Here is a 20515-nt window from a genome sequence, read left to right as displayed (position 1 = left end):
AAGATCTTCCACTCCAACCCATACAAAGCATATCTTCATAGCGCTGGCATAGTGCACAGAAACATTGTCTTGCTGCCACATCCGAAGACGTCGTAAGTGCTCGGACTTGATGTTCAAAAGTCAGGATTAGGATTGTCTTTTGTCATTAACACACTTAATGCAGATTTATGGTTATCCTAACCCTAACCCTAACCCATACCCCCAATAATACCATCAAATCATTTGCAACCTTCCATACAAACATGTCAACACATTTAATAATTATTGCAAAATTGCCTGAATTCAATTGTGTAACTATATACTGTATATTAAACTTCAGCAGACAAACAGGTAAATAATTTAAATAAGCGAGGGGCATCAAAGCAGGGGTTGCTCATTGGCACTCCACAAGCTAATTGCTACCCAGTTTGCCCATACCTAGAAACAGTGCTGCATATTTCCCATATCTGCTTATCTAGCTCCAGCCAACCACACCAGTCACTCAGTGATTAGAAATTCCGAAACCATTCCAGATTCATAGCTTTTTCCACGTCCTGATTCATATTTCATGTCTAGTATTGTACGTGATGACAAAATAGCTTATTCATACACTTCAAATCTGGTTACGCTAGGCTGCTGTAACACATCCCTGACCAACATACAATTGAATTTGATTTGCAAAAAAAAACATCCTCAACCTGAAATCTGCTCCCTGTGGTACCGTCTACAGATCTGACCCGAAGCACTTTTCTTGCCATGCACACTCTTGGGCTTTGCCTCCGCTTCAGCCATTATACACATAACAGGTTACTGGCACTAAAATCAACATTGGGGGATAAAATAATTGCAGATGAAGCAGACTGTGGGCTTATTATTTAACCACAGTAGAGTTTTAAGTATTTCTATCGCACCACAAAAACCAAAAGAAAAAGTATTCAGTGGACTGAAAAAGAAATTGAGGAATTGAAAGGCGGAATAGAGAGAGAGGAAGATGAAAAGAGAAATGGGGGAAGGAAGTGTCAATAATAATTATATCTCGTCAGCAGAAATATTGATGACATGCAAAACTACAGGTTTTATGTAGTATATACGTTGACATGATACATGCTTTTTCGTGACGCTATCGTCATTTGAAATCTTGCCACCTGCCGCACTATAAACACTGACGGAGAGAGAATCGTTTTATTAATGCACCAACATTTTTTTTTTTCATGCACAGAAGATTTAGTTGAAAAACAGAAGCAAATCAGCTGCTTCAAGGATCGAACATTTTGTAGTTAAACGTATAGGCTTGATAGATGTGATGCCTTTGATGTCTGACACGAAGACAGAATGTAAACTAGACCCTGGCCAGTGACTTGCTGGCATTCTGGTGGGGTCATGAGTTTAAAATACAGTTATGGCCCTCAGTATAGACGGTTGTCCTTGTGTTGGTGACAATTTCCTGTTCATAAGCATGGCTCCCTAATAAAACTGTCCCTTTTGAACTTTTCTTTTTTTAATCCTATAAATCAAACAGACTTTGCAAAATCTGATATTATAGAACATAGTAAACTGTTAGACAATCATTTTTTTAATCATAACACACACCGAAGAATTTAAGAGAATAAACCACAAAGAGTGAGACAGAGAGAGACAGGGAACGGTGGGGACGAAGACTGGGGGTCAAGTTTAAAGACACAGGTTCTTATCAATGAGTCACATAAGGGAGACAGAAAGAGAGACATCATTAACAGATGACTAAAATAGAAAGCTGGGTGAACAGAGATGCGGCGAGCGGCCAGCACGTGAGGTGCTTGAGAGGCGGGGCTTACCGTTGTAGGAAAGGCGGGGCTTACTGAGACACATGATGAAGTGAACCTCCATTTCATTGGATGCCACCGACTTGGAGCATACAGGACACTTGAAGCCTGAAAGACACAGACAGGAGTGTGTAAAAGTCAGACGCTGGACAGGAGAGGCTGTCAATCAAACTGCACAGCCAATCAGAAAGCGGAATCCAAAAGCACACAATTTAGCCAGAATTTATGGTTTGTGTTAAGAGTTAATAAGGGCTGCATGAGTAATTACACTAATAACATTTTTTATATACATTCTGTAATTTAAAAGACAGTCCACAGTGTGAGGGCATTAACTGGATCCATGGTTCAGACGTTGCATCAAGTCCATCACACGGAACACATTGACAAGCTCATTTACATCTATGGCTCATTTGGCAATCAACCAACCCACTGGGGTGTTTTTTCATTTATCAATATGAAGAAATGGAAAAAAAAAGTCATTTAGTTAATTTCATTCATGATGTCACCTGGTCAAGCAAGAAGCTTCCCTTAACTGGATATAACAACATCCCACAGATAAACATCTAAAAAATGGTGGATCTTCATTTGCCCAATTCCCACCCACTAGCTTGCTGCATCAGGGCTGCTACCATAAAGTGAAGGCTGTGAAGGCCATGATGTTTTCAAGCTGCTGCTCATGCGGTGTCACAGGACGGCTGAACAAGTGCTAACTTGCTCATACATGAGCTCACAGATGCCTGCAAACTGACTGACCAGGGGGGAGAGTATTAACATGTCTTCCACCTAGAAAGCGGGGTCCAATATGCTCTCTTGACTACGGCATCTACACATAGGAGCCTGGACTTTTCATTTCTAGCCGAGTTGCTCGTTCGAGGATCGTTTTTACTACTTTAACAGGACGCCACTGAGCCTCGCAGTCAATAACACATCCAACCTTTTCTCAGCCTGCACAGGAAATCAAATCCAAAGGCACAAAATCGACATCTGGGGGGGTTTTTTTGGGGGGAAAAAAAAAGAACAATTTACAATAAAGCAAATGTTTTCTAAACTAATCAGAGTGGCACTTAATTAGCGAGTTTTTAGACTTTCAACATGCCACGTTTACTGCTGAACTAGGTTAACGTGCCTGTAACGTCTCATCTCAATGACAGGTGCCTGAGTGACGTATTTGAGTAGATTAAGTGTGTCAAATGTACAACAGGTGTTCAAATATGTCAACTGTACATCAGACCTCTCAACACCCCGGCGGTCGTGAAGTCAAGAGCGGCTGCACGCCGTATTTGTGTCTCTGTCGTGCTGAAGCAATTTAATTTGGTCGTATATTTCTATAAGGTTTTGCTGAGAGTTTCTCTTCACAACATTTACATGTGCATAGCAGCATTCCAAAAAAACGACTCCTTTTATTCTTTCGCAGAATTTTAGGCGGAAATAAGAAGTCTTGCACACTGCGGCCCCGGCACGCTCCGTCCTCAAACCCTCATGCTGGGAAAGCTTTTAGCTTACTGACACAAATAAAAGCTTTTTAATTCAACCTCAGTGCTTCGCTCACTACTGCTTATTCATATTATATAAGGCGAGAGAGTACAAAATAAATCTCATTTCGATTGAGAACGTGGAAGGTTCAGATAGAGATGTGGTGAGGACAGCTTACATGTTCGACGCTAAGGTTAAACATCTTGCACTGGAATTGTACAGAATGAATGCATATTAGGTAATGAACACATCTAAGGTTATGCCATGCATTATAAGGCTTTATGTATTCTATTTACCAGGTTACAACTCGCAAACATCCTGAACCATCTAGAGACGTACCAGTGCCAATTGGATCCCACTGCATGTGTGGAGTTTGACATTGGACCTCCTGAAGTGTTTAAAGGCTCTGGCATGAAGAAGCTGATGCTGGATCTGTGACGATCACAAATGTTGAGCTCAGTAGCTCCTACTTTTATACCAAAGACTGTAGAAAGAACATTTACTTATAATCTTATACTCCAGCACTCATGTTAGTTTTCACTCTCCAGTGTTCTGTATTGTTGAAAGATTTATGATCAAACTCTTGATGTCAACCAAATGAGGATGGGTTGCCCTTTTGAGTCTGGTTCCTCTCAAGGTTTCTTCCTTATAACATCTAAGGTAGTTTTTCCTTGTCACAGTCGCCATGGCTGCTCATCAGGGATAAATACACACCGTTCACCTTGACTGTTGATTTCTGTAAAGCTGCTTTGAGACAATGTCTGTTGTGAAAAGCGCTATAGAAATAAACTTGACTTGACTTACAAGTTTAAATCTGGCTCTGTTTACAAGTAAGTGGGTGTGGAAGTAAGATCATGTGGATTGTCCCTATGCCTTTGTACACCAATACGTATTTTATCCTTCTTCTTTTTATTTTTATTTTTTAAATCGAGCCTGTTAGCGTGCTGTGTTTCTCTTTTTAGAGCATTTCTCTTTTACAGTAACTTATGTTTTTAAACGTGATTTACTGCCGTTTCACTACGTTCGAATGCTTGTTTTTAAGGTTTGTATATTTAATTTATGCATATAATCATTTCATTATTATACAAAATTGAATTCATTATATATTTCAGGTGGTTATATCTTTTTTTACAGAAAGAAACAACCCAGCATGAGTGAATTTGTTTAAAGGAGAAATCCCCCATGCGCTCCCAAACAAGCAGCTACTATGAGCTTTACAATATCTAAATTAAAAATAGTTCATCTCAATATGTGGCTTTTGCATTTTTGAAGTACACTTATATACATAAATACCCCGAATTAAGGTTTTATATAGCTATAATAAGCAAAACATCTAATCTCTTCAAAGCCCTAGATCTCTCTTTCAGACATTGCAAGCAACCTTACAGTAGCCATTAACAATAAACTGTCCTTTACTTCTAACCTTACGATTCTAATACGCTCATGTCAACAACTTCTTTACAACAACAGGAGAATTTGTGCACTTCTGTCCACATACGATATTCGGGTGTTTGTTCAGTCCTTCGTTTTCTCAAAACTGCAACTCGGTCCTGGCAGATCTGCCTCTGAAAGTAGTTTGACCTCTGCACCTGATCCAGAATGCAGCTGCATGACTTGTTTTGCAACCGTCCCAAATTCGGTCACATCACCCCGCTCCTTCCCAAATGATGATGGGTTCCCTTTTTGAGTCTGGTTCCTCACAAGGTTTCTTCCTCATAACATCTAAGGGAGTTTTTCCTTGCCACAGTCGCCACGGCTGCTCATCAGGGATAAATGCACAAGATTCACCTTAACTGTTGATTTTTGTAAAGCTGCTTTGAGACAATGTCTGTTGTGAAAAGCACTATAGAAATAAACTTGACTTCTAATGGCTTCCTGTAGCTGCATGCATCAGATTTAAAACACTGATGCTCGCCTACAAAAACAAAAACTGACCAGCACCCCTCCAGCTCACAGCTCTCATCTCAATTGATGGTCACAGAGAGAATTCCATATAAATCCTAAAAACATGCTCACACTCGCTCATGAGATCTAACAATAATCTCTGACGGTATACGAATACATGAGGCATGCACGACTTTTAACTGAGAAATGAAAAAGATTTGGTGGACTTGCAGAAAATTATCAACAGCGCGCTGTTGTGATGTGACGAGCACGGTTTCTGTTACTTGAAACCTGTAACTTTTTGAAGTGCTGATTTTACAAAAAAAAAAACTCTCTGACCAATCGGAATCCTGAATTTAATTCAACAGTGCTTTGGTATAAATGATTTAAAAATAAAGACAAATAAAATCAAACAGAATTATAGTTGTGTTAAAAGTGTGTTCCAGTTTGCCTGATCATTAAGCATTTTAGACTTTATTACTTTAACATTGCATCACAATTTTAATAACTATAACCCATTAAACCATTAGAACGACTTATCTTACAATGTTGCTAATCCTTTGAGACTGTTGTATATTGACGATATAGTTGTAATAATAAAATTTAAAAAACTCAGAGAGGAATTAATGCGCTTAAACTGAAGCTTATGCAGATTGACCTACAAGATTAGCTCCGCCCTCTTTATTAATCAATACATATCATCATTGATATCATTGTGACATCTAAATAGTCTACAACCTGCATATTTATTAATCTATTTATTTATTTATTGATTTATTTATTTAAGAATACTCTATCGATCTCACAGAGATCTTGGCATATATCCCAGCTTATAGGAAGCTGGGGTCAGAGCTCAGGGTCAGCCATGATACAACTTTCCTTATAGCACAGAGGGTTAAGGGCCTTGCTAAAGAGCCCCAAGAGTGGCAGCTTGAAGACACTGGGGCTTAAACCACCGACCTTCCGAGCCTTAACCACTGAGCAACCACTTCCCCCGTCTTAGTGCTATGTGTTTTCTAGGACTGAATAAGGTGTGGAAAAACCAACACACACACACACACTAGCATGGCATCAGCGACAGAGCTGGAGGGGAAGTGTTTTACAGAGTCATTCACACACGTAATCTAAACTGTGCCAGCCTTCACTGCACTCCTCTGCACCACCCACACACACACACACAGCGCTAGGTCACCCACAGACAAACATCCAGACATGCCTAATGGCTCTCACATTGCCCACTGACCCGCTATGGGACACACTGACCCTCTGACACACACACACACACACACACACACACAACTCAGCAAACCACAACGCTATTATGATCGGTGCATGTGAATATCATTACAATAAAAAATAATATACAAAACCGTTATGACCGATATTTCAATTTTCTCTTTCGCTCAGGACGACTCGAAGCCGAGGTATACGACACATCAGGGACCGTTTTAGTAGCGAGAATGAGAAAAGTGGAAAGACAGTGGCAGGAAAAAGGAAAGGGAAGGCTCAACCCTCAAAGTGTGAATTAACCAAACACCAAAGCGCACAACGATAATCTTGCGCAATATGCCTCTAAATACAACACAATATTAACGCAATAATAACAATCTAATATTGATCTAATTTACGCTTCGTATGGAAGTATGCGGTTTATTATCGTCGCTTGGCCCAATGTAATGAGAGCCGTCTATAAAGGCTCGTTATTTAATTTGAAGCATCCCACATGTCCTCCTTTAGCAAAACGACAGTAGTGTTGTTCTCTCTTTGTGTCTCTCTCTCTCTCTCTCTCTCTCTCTTTCGCTCACAAACTCACATACACAACACACACACACTTTTCACTCAGCATGACTAAGCAGTTTTGAGGGAATGCATTAATCTCATTGGTCTCAGCCTAAAAACCATATGGGAATGTGAACAATGGATTTGGAGTACTCGGTGTGTGTGTGTGTGTGTGTGTGTGTGTGTGTGTGTGTGTGTGTGTGTGTGTTTGAGTGATGGCTTTAAGCTTTTATAATAAACAAATATCCCCATAACGATAGGTCTGACCTTGAGGAAACCCTTCTACTGGTCCTCTTTTGTTTACCCAAGCAAACGTTATGCAAATTCTAGTGAAGATAAAGTTACAACGCACCATGATTTCAAATGTAGATACCACTACAAAAAACAAATGCAGTTTAAGACGCAACAATTCTATAAATTATTTCACCATTAATAAACTTCACTAGACAGCGGCATTGAGTAAAAGACAGGAGGTGGAGCTGGAGGTGTTAAATTTTTCATTGGGAGTGACCACGATGGACAGGATTAGAAATGAGTTTATTAGAGGGACAGCGCATGTAGGACGTTTTGGAGACAAAGTGAGGGAGAAGAGATGGTTTGGACACGTGGGGGAGGGACATGGGGTAAATCAGTAGAAGAATGCTGAGGATAAGGCCACCAGTAAGGAGGAAAAGAGGAAGACCAAGGAGGAGGTTTATGGATGTGGTGAGGGTAGACATGCAGGTAGTTGGTCTGAAAGAGGCAGATGTAGAGGACAAAGTAGTATGGAGACAGATGATCCGCTGTGGCGACCCCTAATGGGAGAAGCCGAAAAAAGAAGAAGAAGAAACTTCACTATATAAAGTATATGTAAAAAAGCTTTTTGAACATCCAATTCCAAAATAGTCCCTATTTTGCTTTTATAATAACCTTCTGGGAAGTTGTTCCATTAAATTTTGGAGTGTGGCATTGAAGATTTGTGCTCATCCAGCCACAAGGGCCTTAGTCAGTTAGTCAGGTACTGATGTAGGTGAGGGGAGGAGGTATGAGGTGCAGTCAGTGTTCCAATTCATCCCAAAGGTGTTCACTAGGGTTGAGATCAGATCTCTACAGCAGGCCACTTAAGATCTTCTACTCCAACCCATGTACACCATACCTTCATGGAGCTGGATTTGTGCACAGAAAGATTGTTTTGCTGAAAACAGGTCTCCTAGTTTAAGTGAAGGAAAAACTACATGGCCCTGTGTGAAAAAGTCTTTGCCCCCCTGTTAAAACTGTCAGAATGAATAGTATCTTTAGCTGCTTCATATGTATCTTTAATGTATCATTGACTATGCAACGAAATGTGAATTGCGTCCACATCCATTTTGAACAGAAATAATTTTTACTAATCTAAATTTTTACTAATAATTTCAATATTTTTGAATAAATTACTCAAATGATTATCTTAATTAATATCAGGGGATAAAATATGCATGTGTGTTTTAGCAAAAGCAATGACACAGACACCAAATAAAACCAGATTTTGTCAAACAGGAAATGTTTTGTGCTCAATTTCTCCATCCTACTGCATGCCCTTGAGCCACACATGGGACAGTCTTTATTCATTCATTTAATTTTCTTTCTAGGTGAGAGAACGAGGCACGATCGATATTATTATTACATCACTGTCTGTAAAGCACCAGAAGCAGAGACGGCCTTTGGGAGAAGCGATTAATAAATTTGTTACAGACGTATGCAGTGTTAAGTTTGCTAAAAAGCCTTGAGAATGGGATCAAATCTCCATGCAGCCCTCCTTTACCCCCAAACCTCCGGCCTGCTTCTTACACACACACACACACACACACACACACACACACACACACACACACACACACACACACACACACACACACACACACACACTCCCGTCTCCTGCTCCTCCCCAACCAGTGACCCACTTTCGCCCCGGCTGCTATTTTCAGCGGCTCTTTAAGGACGCAACAAAAGACAGAAAGTGTATTAATACTATGAGAGAAAAGCATGAGAAAACATTAACAAAAAAACTGATAATTCATGAAACAGACACTTGAAGGATAAAATTTCTGAAGTGAAACAAATATTTGTTGAAGGTTACATAAAGCCAATTCACTTCAAGAGGTAATGGACGTAAGAACCATTTTGCTTCCAGTAAAGATTAATTTTACGCTTAATAATCAAGTTCGTATAACTTTAAGCTTGCAAAATTTGGATGCACGAGTTAAAGCGGAATTTTTTTTTTTTTTTTATTTATATAATAACAGGGTTACGGTCTTTTTCTTTTAGGAAGGTGTTACCTTCTAATTATTGAAAGTAATGTAACTGATTTCAGTGGAGTCTATAAACAATAACAGATCTGGCATTTAGCAATTCGTCTCAAGTGAACTTGACAACACAAAAACTCATGCCAAGTCGAAAACAAATAAGACAAATAAGAGAGGCATCCTTGTCCTGAATAATTGGATGTTGGTGGTTGCTTTCTAACTGTTGCTGGAAAAAGGAAAAAGAAAAGTGCATTCAGTGAAAAACAGAATGACATACTGACTACTTGACAGTAGAGAAGTTGATAGAGAAAGTTGTGGGACATAATAAATAAGAGACAATTTCTGAGGATAATGAGCAACACTAGAAGAAACAAAAGTAATCAAAATCCATGAGAAGACAACAAAAAAAAAAAAATCATTCTGTGGCTTGAAAGTTGCGCAATAGAAGGGCAGATTTAGACAAAGACCTGTGTAAAAAGTCTTCTCATTCAACAAGCTGCAAATACGACTATAAAATCCCCTCAGAAATCCTGTCATAGCAGTGACCTAGCTAACATAACCCAATGATAGCAGTAGAGTCCTTACAATATGGAAAGTTGCACATTTCGCTCCTAAAAATGCCCTTGTTAAAAGAAGAAAAACATTTTATTGCCCAAATAGGTTCTTTCTATGAGGCACAGCACTCATACATCCACATACTTAGATAAAGCTAACTTATCTAAACCAGCTAATGCAAATATTACTTATAAATCCCTTGAATGATTGTTGCATGAGCAGTGAAACTTCGCATTTATTAACATGAATATTTCAAATAGAACAGCTAAAAAAATTATCGTGTCAGGTTATCTTAGATTAGCCAGAAAGTAGTGTTAGCAGTAAAGCTTAGCAGTAAATGTAATCAAAGTAAACGTGTCCTCAGATATCCTGTCAGGTTAGCACGATAGATGTTTGTTATCTGTCTCAAACAAAAGTAAAACAACCAGGGAGACAGAAAGAAAGAAACACAATGCAAGAGAACAAACAGTAACATTTGTAAAAATAATCTGAGATCAAATATTCACGTTCTCTGGTGAAGTAAGCGGAAGATTTGAGTCGGGTTTTCACGCTCTCATAAATTATTAATTTTTTAAGTCTGTCCCGATTGGACGACAAATAAAACAATGTTAGTTTCTAAGCTTTCTCATTTCAGACAAGTTAAAACGGAGCGTTCCTCGTGCCCTTCTCAGCGAAGACAATCTCATGATTCCGAAGTGTGTGACGCAGGGCACTGAGCAACCGTAGGAAGGCCTTAACGCAACACGCACATGTTAATCAACTAATTAGACATAAACTCATTAGTAAATGACCTCGAATGACCATCTTACGCTGCTCCTACGCACAAGTGTGATCCCTACTGACCAGACCCGGTCAGCTGGATAAGAGTGCAGGATCATATTCTCTTTGAAAATATCAGTATTAATATTTAATCATGTACACAGTACAGCGTGTAGACACTTAGACTCTGTGAAAGACGATTCTTGTTAGCACAAGGCAGATGCATTGTGGGCTTGGAGTGTGAGCTTTGTTTTGATCTTGCCGTGGTGAAATGTTCACTAGGATTACGGAGGGGTGGGGGGCCAGAAAATGTCCAATGCTAAGAGATGCAAAGAGTGAAATACAGCTGCAGGTAGCGAAGGGGGCCAAGCACCATCTATGAGTTATAATGTTTATACCACAGGGGCGAATATACCTTCCTATGCAAGAGCTTAACCATGAACACACTGTAACAATCATACAAGTTTTAAACAAACCTATGCCTAGTTATATAGCCTTATGAACAAAATTAAAACATACAATTAGATAAATGGACGCTTTCATTCATGTTATATAAAATAAAGTTTCTAACATTATTTAGCCATTATTTTTATGATACACTCCAAGTAGTTTTTCTCTTAAAAAAGTTCAGGCCTCTAAAAGTCACTACAATGATATATATTATTGATGTGTATCCCTATAACTGAGGCGTGTTTCGCATCTCGTTGCACAGCCAATAATATGATATATTAAAGATACATATGAAGCAGCTACCGATTTGATGCAATTAACCCGTTACGACACTGTTGAATCAAATCTAAAATCGGATCGCACTATGGGCTTCAACCCAATACGATGCAATGGAAAAATTACAGTGCTACTCAATTCAATAGGGTACAAATTGTTCGCTTTAATTTATTTGCTTCAGTTCTGACTTCTAATGCATGTTTCCTGTTCTGTCTCAAGAAAGACGCAGCTCTACCTCTGCCATGTTAATCTGTATTCTATGCGACTCTCAGGACACGCCTTGGTCCCCGTAGTGTTGTGACACGCCACGTTCACGTAGCAGCAGTGGTGCTGAGAGAACGCGCTTGAGAAACAGTTTAACGAGAAGAAATAATACATATCTAATATTGGTTACAAATTATTGGTCACTTTCTAAATAATAAAAAGTATAGCGCATCTACTAAATAATTATATATAAATTAATCGTTTTTTACTAATGCAAATATGCTAAAAACAATGCACTGTGATACAAATGGCAACTTTCAAACTTTTTCAAATCGTTCGTTAACCATTACGCCGATGCAAATGGGGGAATCTTACCATCCCTGATATATTAGATTCAAACTCCGTGTTGTGGCTAATCGAATAACTCCAATAGACTGCACTGCCAAATTTAAACAAGGATTGTCTAGTCTGAGCACTAGCTCAGCTACAAAAACTAAAAAATGTTAAATACAAACATGAAGCGAGCCAGCGTTCAAGAAAGCTTTGGGTTTTTGTACATCTTTCATTAGCTAATGAATAAATGTAAAAAAAAAAAGTAATTTAAAGTAAACCAAAGATATTCTGACACAGAACAGTGACTAGCTTGATTTATTTTTTCAGCTCTTTCCTCTAGAAAGCTTAAATCACTAGCAACAATGTTTGGAAGTTACAAAATAAAAGGCGATTCTCCTCTCTTTTTTCCAGAGAATGGTAGCTAACTGGTAGCTATGTGGATGTGATGGAAGGTCGTGAGTTCAACTCCCTGCACCACAAAGATGCCACTGCTGAGCCCTTTAACCCCACTTGTATAAACAGGAGATAACTATAAGTTGCTCAGGATAAGTGTATCTGCCAATTGCCACAAACGTAAATGATACTCCCAGCTTTGCTATTTGTATCAGTTAATCAGATTTCCAGGAATCCAAGCTCAGAATTTGTGGAGCTGGCAACCACAATTAACAAGCAACATATTCAATAATACCATCATCAATTATTTACTCATGCTGGTGATGTGGAGCAATGATGTGAAGGTCTCACACAATGCTGAGGGCTGGGGCACTGTCTTTTCTGAAGAGGAAAACAAACTCAAATAGAGACCTTATTTACACTAAATACAGAGGGGAATAATAATTCAATCCCGTGCTGATTTTGTGGGTTTACCCCCTTACAAAGAAATGAGTAGTCTAGAATTTTTAGGGTGGGTTTATTTTAACAGAGAGAGACAGAATATAAAAATAAAATCCATTAAAAAAAAAAAAAGAAATAAAGAAAGGTTATAAATTAATTTGTATTTGAACGGTGCCTTTTATACACATAAGTTGATATTAGGAGTTCTTTCTTAAAGAGACAGAACCAATTTGGGTCTGTGGGAGTCAGAAATTCTGCTGGTTGGTAGGGGATCAATTACTTATTTCACTCAATCGAATACAAATTAATTTATATATAATAATTAAAAGAAATTCTGGATTTTTTATATATTCTTTCTTTATCTGTTAAAATAAACCTACCATAGGTATTCAACCTGTTCGTTTCTTTGAAAAGGGGTAAATTTACTAAATCAGCAGGGGGTCAAATCATGATTTTTTTTCCCCCAATGTACAAAAAAATTGCCAGGTAGGAGATTTGAGATTGAGATCATTTCTTGGTATTGAATACATGGTAAAAAACAAATGTTATAAACTTGTAGACACCTAGTAATGGGCACTAAGTTGGGATGAACTTAAACTTCTCTTAACTAGTAGCTTCCTAAGTTACTGTCAACAATCTTCTTTTTGGAAAAAATTAGTAGTTCAAAATGTTATTAATATAGACGTGGGATTTATTTTAGGATTGAATGCACATACTGACAGTAAATCCATATTGAAGACGGTAATACAAACCTTTCTGTGTTGCTAATTTGAAGCAGAGCTTATGGGGGGAAACTCTGGACCATAATAAGCTCAATGGAGGTCACACAGTAGACACAAAGTTTAAAAGGATTTGGGAAAGAGTGTGTGTGTGTGTGTGTGTGTGTGTGTGTGTGTGTGTGTGTGTGTGTCCGACCTTAATCCCTGTGACTCACTTTAGGTGTTGTAAAGGAACAGCTGTAGATCAGTGGGACACTGCACTGAACACTGCCGCGGTAATGAACGATGACTAAGCACAATTCGAGTCTGACACCCAAAACATTGAGTAAAAGTATCAATGAATGATTTGCTGAATGTAGGGATGGAGAAAAACAGATTGCTATGCCGTTCTAACAAACAAAAAAACCTATTGAGGGTCAGCATTCCTGCTTAACAACCACAACATTAATATGATGGATTCATAAACCCCTGTTTTAAAGACTAGCGCCTCTAACAGCATTACATACGTTATCACTACTCCCCAATCAAAAGTTCAGAACACATCAACTACAACAAAACAGAACTCTGCATAATAAAACATCTCCAAGTTTTCAAGGAATATCTATTGAGAACATTTGGTTGACCAGACCACCAACAAAAGGTGGTCAAGTGTGGATTAAAGCTTCTACATCTGCTTTCTGTGATAATTAAGTGATAATCTGTCATGAAATCTCAAATTCCCAGCTTTGTTCATCTAAACACAGCATGCCTTCAGGTAACAGTCAGAGAAAGGTTCAGAGAAATTCTCCTTCCACAATCCAAACCATTTGTAAGACTGCAGCTTCTTCAGCAGCTTCAGATTCAGTATCGTATCTGTAAATTTTCATCCAAATGCTTCACAAAGTGAAACAAATTTCCAGGTCAAACTGTTGAAAAACATGAGAAACATGCAAATGTGTTTCTAGCCAATACGTTTTGCTTCAGATGAGCAAAGCCTGACAATGCTAATACGACTAACAAATGAAGGAGGGGGCAATCAAAATGAGGTATTAAAAAAAACGAGACCACAGCATTGCAGTCGTAATGGCTAGATGTTTATTTTAAGGAAGACGTTTCCAGTGCTTTCTCAAAGTCAGAAGTTATTTCTCAGACAGTCTTCAGGACTATTGAGAACATCAATTTTGCACAAATTGCTGTGACTTTGTAACAGTGAAGGTTTTTCTTTAACATGACAAGCTGCATCTTGCACTTGATTTCTCAAACAATCACAGAAACGTTTTTACAAAAACACATCCTTTAGATAACCTTCACTTGATTTAGAGCTGACAATTTCAAGTGACGTAAATCTAAAACAAAAAATGAAACAAAACCATTGCCAATGGAATCACAGTCCCGCCTATTCATCACACCCACCCACATGAACAGGCAGAAAGACAGACAGACACAAGCCAATCAGGTGTTCATGAGTAATCTTTCATCTACACAGACAGAAAACTACAGCTACTTTTTTCCTCCCTTCACATCACCTTCAGCTTGTCAACCTTTAGTCTTATCTCCAAGGCTCGGGTCAATTGCATTTAGTTCATTGCAATTTCAATTCAGCAGAGATCCTCCTTGTATCTGACGTTCACTTCTAACCAATTTCCTGAAGCGGTCCAGCTTACCGCTCTCACCCGCCTCACTGAATTTGTGTCACGGCCTTAAAAAGTTGCCAATAACAAAAAGAGCGACGCTGAAAAAAATGGTCGTAGCTCTGTGTGTTGTCTCCAACATACACAGATCATTACTTGGCCCTGGGTATGTGCTGATAATCGTTTTCATTACAGTATCATGATATTCAGCTGACTTTTATTTTTGTTATTTTTTACTGGAAAGTGCCATGTGCTCCTTTTGGTTGCTGTAAGGCGCTATATAAATGAAATTTGACTTGACTTGACTTTATTTTTAGGAGGAAGCTCTTGAAGACGACATCGAGAGGTATCAAGGTTTTACGATATGTTTATCTGAATTTTCATAAGAATCACAAAACCTTATTGATCCCCCAAAATTGTTGGGTTGTAGTTGTTCACAGAAAAATTTAAGGTTAGGGTAAAATAAATTAAAAAAACAAGAAAATGTAAATATTCATACATAAAATATACGTTAAGTAAAATAAAATAAAATGTGCAGCAGCATTAATTGAACATTTGTATCAATAGTGAAACAGATGTCCACAAACTACAGGCTACAATGATAGTTAAAGACTGTACAATAAATTCATCTCAATTTCATTTTGGGGTGCAGTTCCAAGTTCAAGTTTCTTAATTAAAGATCATTTCCTGTCTACAACCTGTTAACAAAAACAGACAAAAACCCAAATCCCAGATTCAAATTTAAACTCAGAGTAGTCTTTTCTTTACCTTTAAATTAGTTTATACGAGTATTAGCTTTGGATCGAATAATATACAGACTTGGTACCTAAATCTATAACACAGACCACTAATAACTGCTTTGAGAAGGGTTCCCTTACAGGTAGCTTAAAACAGCAGCTGGAATTGTAATCCAAAACGTTGCCTACATTTTATAGGCAATTTTATACACTGTAGTAGCTTTATACACGTTATGACCAAGCAGATTTAAAAACCATTCATGTTCTTTTCCCTCCACTTCACCCATTAAACGTGCCCTGATGGTAAATGACATTTTACAACAAGTAGTTTAACATCTTCCTTTAACAGTTACACTTATTTAAGCAACTGAGAAGTTGAGGGTTAAGGGCCTTGCTCAAGGGCCCAAAAGCACTAGCTTGGTGGTGATGGGATTTAAACTCAAAACCTTTACGACCAGAAGACCAATATTTCAACCACTGAGCCCCCCTTCCCTATATTCCCAATGCTGTGGTGCACAACATTTACAACCTTTCCACTCACATTTCTCCAATCATTACTAAAACAACAGAAATTTTCCAACCTTCATTAAACACTACTCTGATCATCAAAATCAGAATCAATCTCTTGAGAGACCGGCCGTTAACCATTTGTAGGCATCAGAATAGATACAAAGACGCAGCTCATACACACTCACATGAGTAAAACAAGAAATAAACCTACAGCTCAACTGTACTGGATTTAGTCGAAGTTGAAACCGGCATGGCTTCGTTGTGCCGTCATTAGAGCGAGCGCATTGATCCGTCTCTCTCCCCGGAGCGGTTTGAGAAGATCCGTGCTCCATAAACAAACCAAATGGCCAATTGTGCACAAGAGGATCAGCAGACGTGATCAATAGTGAACAAGTGCGAGTGTGTAAAAACCGCAGTGGATTCTTTACTCCTGCTGCGTGCGTAGGGATCAATAGTCGGTAACCTGATTCGAGATTCAAGCCGGTTCTTTGGCTTCTCGCTGTAGTGTCAACGATGAGATGTTTCAGGATGGAGCTTCACTGCCTCGCTTTGGAGGCATTCCACATTTACACACCATATAAACCAGAGTCCAATAAACACTTGATTAATCGGACGCATTAACTGACTACTCATAACAAAACGCGGTGTCTGCTGTAATGGCTGAACAGGGAACTTAAAAAAGGTTTTAATTGAGTTAGATTAAGAGATTAAAGCATGTGTGGCTCTTCAGCAAATTGTTACCACAAAATTCAATAGGACGTCTTTATTTAAATTTTTTAAAAAGGTAGGATAAAAACTTTCCCTTTATTTGAACTACAAGACTCAACCCTGTTCCAGCATCACAATGCTCCTGTGCACAAAGCCAGGCTCTTCAACCTATGGTTTACAGGAGTTGGGGTGGAAATCTTAAGTGGCCTGCTATAGAGCTCTGACCTCGACCCTGGTGAATACCTTCGGGGTGAATTGGAAAGCTGACTGCACCCCAGGCCTCCTCAAATCACCTACACCGGTAACTGACTTTAATAACACCCTGTGCGGCTGGATAAATTTTCACAAATCTCCACGAGCACGCTCCAAAACCTATTGGAACATCTACCCAGAAGAGCGAAGGTTATTATAAGAGCAAATGGGGACTAAATGTGGAATGGGATGTTCAAAAATCACATACCAATCTAATAGTTAGGTGTCTACAGATAGTTGATCTGTGTAGATCTGTGTTCAATTGAACTAGTTAGCTAAAGTGTTGTGCTACTTAACAATTGGTCCATTTTAGATACAGCAATCAGTGATATCTGAGATATTTGATAGGAATATGTAAATTTGAGCCGCGTTCAATTCGAACCTTGACGTTTGAGTTAATAAAATAATTTCAAGGAGGGAAAATTGCATTAATGCTCCGTTTATACACTTATCCCAGCGTTTAACTAATGCCTGGAAAGGTTCGGCGTAGAAAGATTTTGTCAGTACGCCTGAACTGTCCTCGGAGAGTCGTTTGACTGTTCCCACAGAAAGATTAATCTCTTGTGCAATTTCACCACAGGATATGCATTGATTATCCAGGATCAGGCGTTCTACACACTGAACGTTCACAGGTATGACTGCCGTGGGCTGAGAACCATCACGACCGGGATTGTCATCTTCAAAACGTTTACACCAATCAAACGTCTTACCGCGGCTGAGCGTCTCATTACAGCACTGTGCTTAAAGTCTTCTGTAGATATCTGCAGGTTTTAGGCCTTCGTTTACAAGAAACCTCACCACCACACGCTGTTCCATGCGCACACTAGCACTTTGTCTGCCATCTTGATTACTGGTCTTGATTATGGACATGTGCACCGTCTTTTAGTAATAGGACACACTAGCCGCATACTACAGCGTGTAGAACCGCCACGCGAGCTTCCATTTTTATACCTGTAAAATTGACCAGTTTGACAGGAACACCCCTCGTATATTTAATATCTGTAATCATTAATCTGCAAACACTTTCATTAAGTTTTTCTTTTTTTCTTTTTTTTTTTTTTTGTCCCATAGTGAACCTATGCACCTTCTTGCACACAACACTCTCGGTTGTTTGTGAATACAGTATTAGGATGCAGAAGGAACATTTCCAGACTGTTTATCGAATTCGTTTGTTCTGATGAGAACTTGGATGAGCTGATTTTCGGAGATTTGATTTGTCATGCGGAATACACTGACCCAGTGCTGCAAAAACACCGGGAAATGAAATGACGAGCGGATCTTGTGATTTCTCACTGACGGGTCGTGCACCGTAAAAGGAAGGAGGCCGAGTTCCTGAAACATGTTATTATGAAAGACATGCACGACATACACTTCAAATCAGGAGCTTCCAGTGCTGGGAATCTGATTTTATGATAAGGAGCATTTTCATATTCAATCCCGTTCAAAAGTATTGGAACAGCAAAGTCGATTATTTTGGATTAAAATAATCCTCATTAAAGAATTAGGAGGTGACGACATGGCTATAGCTTGGGCTTGCATGGCTGCTTCAGGAGTAAACCTACTACGGTTTACTGATGATGTCACTCATGATGGTGGCAACAAAATTCATTTAGAAGTCTAAGCAAGATTTTGTATGCTAGTTTACCTCTAATCCATCCATCCAATCTCATTGGATCCGATGGAAATGCAATGTGAACACCACAAGCAAGGAAGGTAAAAGGGTTTTAGACTGGACGTGCAAATCATCAGACCTTAGCAATGGAAAAGAAATGATCCATTGCAAGTCAATATGGAACAGATAGTTTGCTTATATTTCTTTGGTTTAGACAGACAACAAATTATCAATTTACTTAAGCGCTGAGGTGGTGCTGAGGGAATGCACTCAAACAGAAAAGAAATCAATCCAAAAATATAAAATATGTCACAAATTATTGGTCACTTTTAGATTAATAAAAGTATAGAGCATCCACTCTGATTTGTGATAGAAGAGTATCTGTGAGAGTGAAAGGGAAAGTTTATAGGACTGTGGTGAAACCTGTGATGTTGTACGGTTTAGAGACAGCGGCACTGAGTAAAAGACAGGAGGTGGAGCTGGAGGTAGCAGAGCTGAAGATGTTGAGGTTTTTGTTGGAAGTGACGACGATGAACAGGATTAGAAATGAGTTTATTAGAGTAACAGCGCATGTAGGACGTTTTGGAGACAAGGTGAGGGAGGCGAGATTGAGATGGTTTGGACATGTGCAGAGGAGGGACATGGGGTATATCGGTAGGAGAATGCTGAGGATGAAGCCACCAAAAAGGAGGAAAAGAGGTTTTATGGATGTGGTGAGGGAAGACATGCAGGTAGTAGGTTTGAAAGAGGCAGATGTAGAGGACAGGGGGGTATGGAGACGGATGATCCGCTGTGGCGACCCCTAATGGGAGCAGCCGAAAGGAGAAGAAGAAGATAGAGCATCTACTCATAAACACATGTAACGCATGTGGTCTCCTTCACTGTTCTGTTCGCGTCGCATGTGTACGTGGGTTCTTGGCTGTGTTCTGCCGACCGGTTTATCACTACTTCCTTTAGCACAACGACAAGAAGCTCAGGAGATCACAACACCTTTTCACACATCGGGAGGTGAAACTCGTATACCAGCCACAGCGGATCAAACGGTGCGTCTCTCGCTACACTCTCGCTACTCTCGCACAAACTGGTTTTTCCCCGCGAATTCCCATCACTGTTCTCACACTATTATCTCCGGATCTTATTTAAAAGTTATTTAACGTGTACATCCTTATAATCTTACATTTTACGATTTCACAAAATATGATACTTTTGCTTACCGACACCAGGGGGTTCTGCCACCAGAAAACATGTTTGCAACCGTTTTGTTTCATGCATTTCGAAGTAAATATCAAGAAATGAAAGCTGACGTTCTAATCCATCAGCTCAGACACATTTTTTTTAATTTTTAAATTAAATATCTTCAGAAGACAGAACTCGTCCTGTTGTTCCAATACTTCTGAAGGGGACTTTATAATTGATATAATAATTATAAATAATAGACACGGAATAAACGAAGATCACGACATGGTTAAAAGGGAAGAGTGATATTTCGAGCTGTTCGTGATGTCTGCGAGCGTGTGTCGTGTTCAGATTGGATTCGGAATAGACGGCGTGTGAAGTGCGTGATTTTTGTGGGTGACGCTGTTTCATTCTGGATCGCTCCCTTTCAGCCAATCGCGTTCTTTTCACGAGACCCGGCCCCATTTCAAAGCTGGAACAGCTAAATCGGCCCAAACATGGATCTTCCCATGACATCACAGCACCTCTCGCTCTCTCTTTTTCTCTCTCTCTCTCACTCACTGCTGCATGCTTTACCTTCAGCTGGAAAAGAACAGCTGTTT

General features: G+C 39.2%; 1 protein-coding gene across 1 annotated transcript in view; it reads right to left on the bottom strand.

Annotated features, from left to right (window-relative positions):
• znrf1 (zinc and ring finger 1) overlaps positions 1–20515 on the bottom strand; it is a 50035-nt gene that overhangs the window by 9158 nt on the left and 20362 nt on the right. Inside the window, exon 2 of the mRNA XM_046849325.1 lies at positions 1794–1889. Coding sequence (XP_046705281.1) covers positions 1794–1889 — 96 coding nt within the window. The remainder of the gene's footprint in view (positions 1–1793; positions 1890–20515) is intronic.

This window comes from Silurus meridionalis, chromosome 5 (assembly GCF_014805685.1).
Source record: "Silurus meridionalis isolate SWU-2019-XX chromosome 5, ASM1480568v1, whole genome shotgun sequence".
NCBI lineage: Eukaryota > Metazoa > Chordata > Actinopteri > Siluriformes > Siluridae > Silurus > Silurus meridionalis.
Note: the sequence above shows the minus strand (reverse complement) of the source record. Positions and strands in the feature narration are given on the sequence as shown.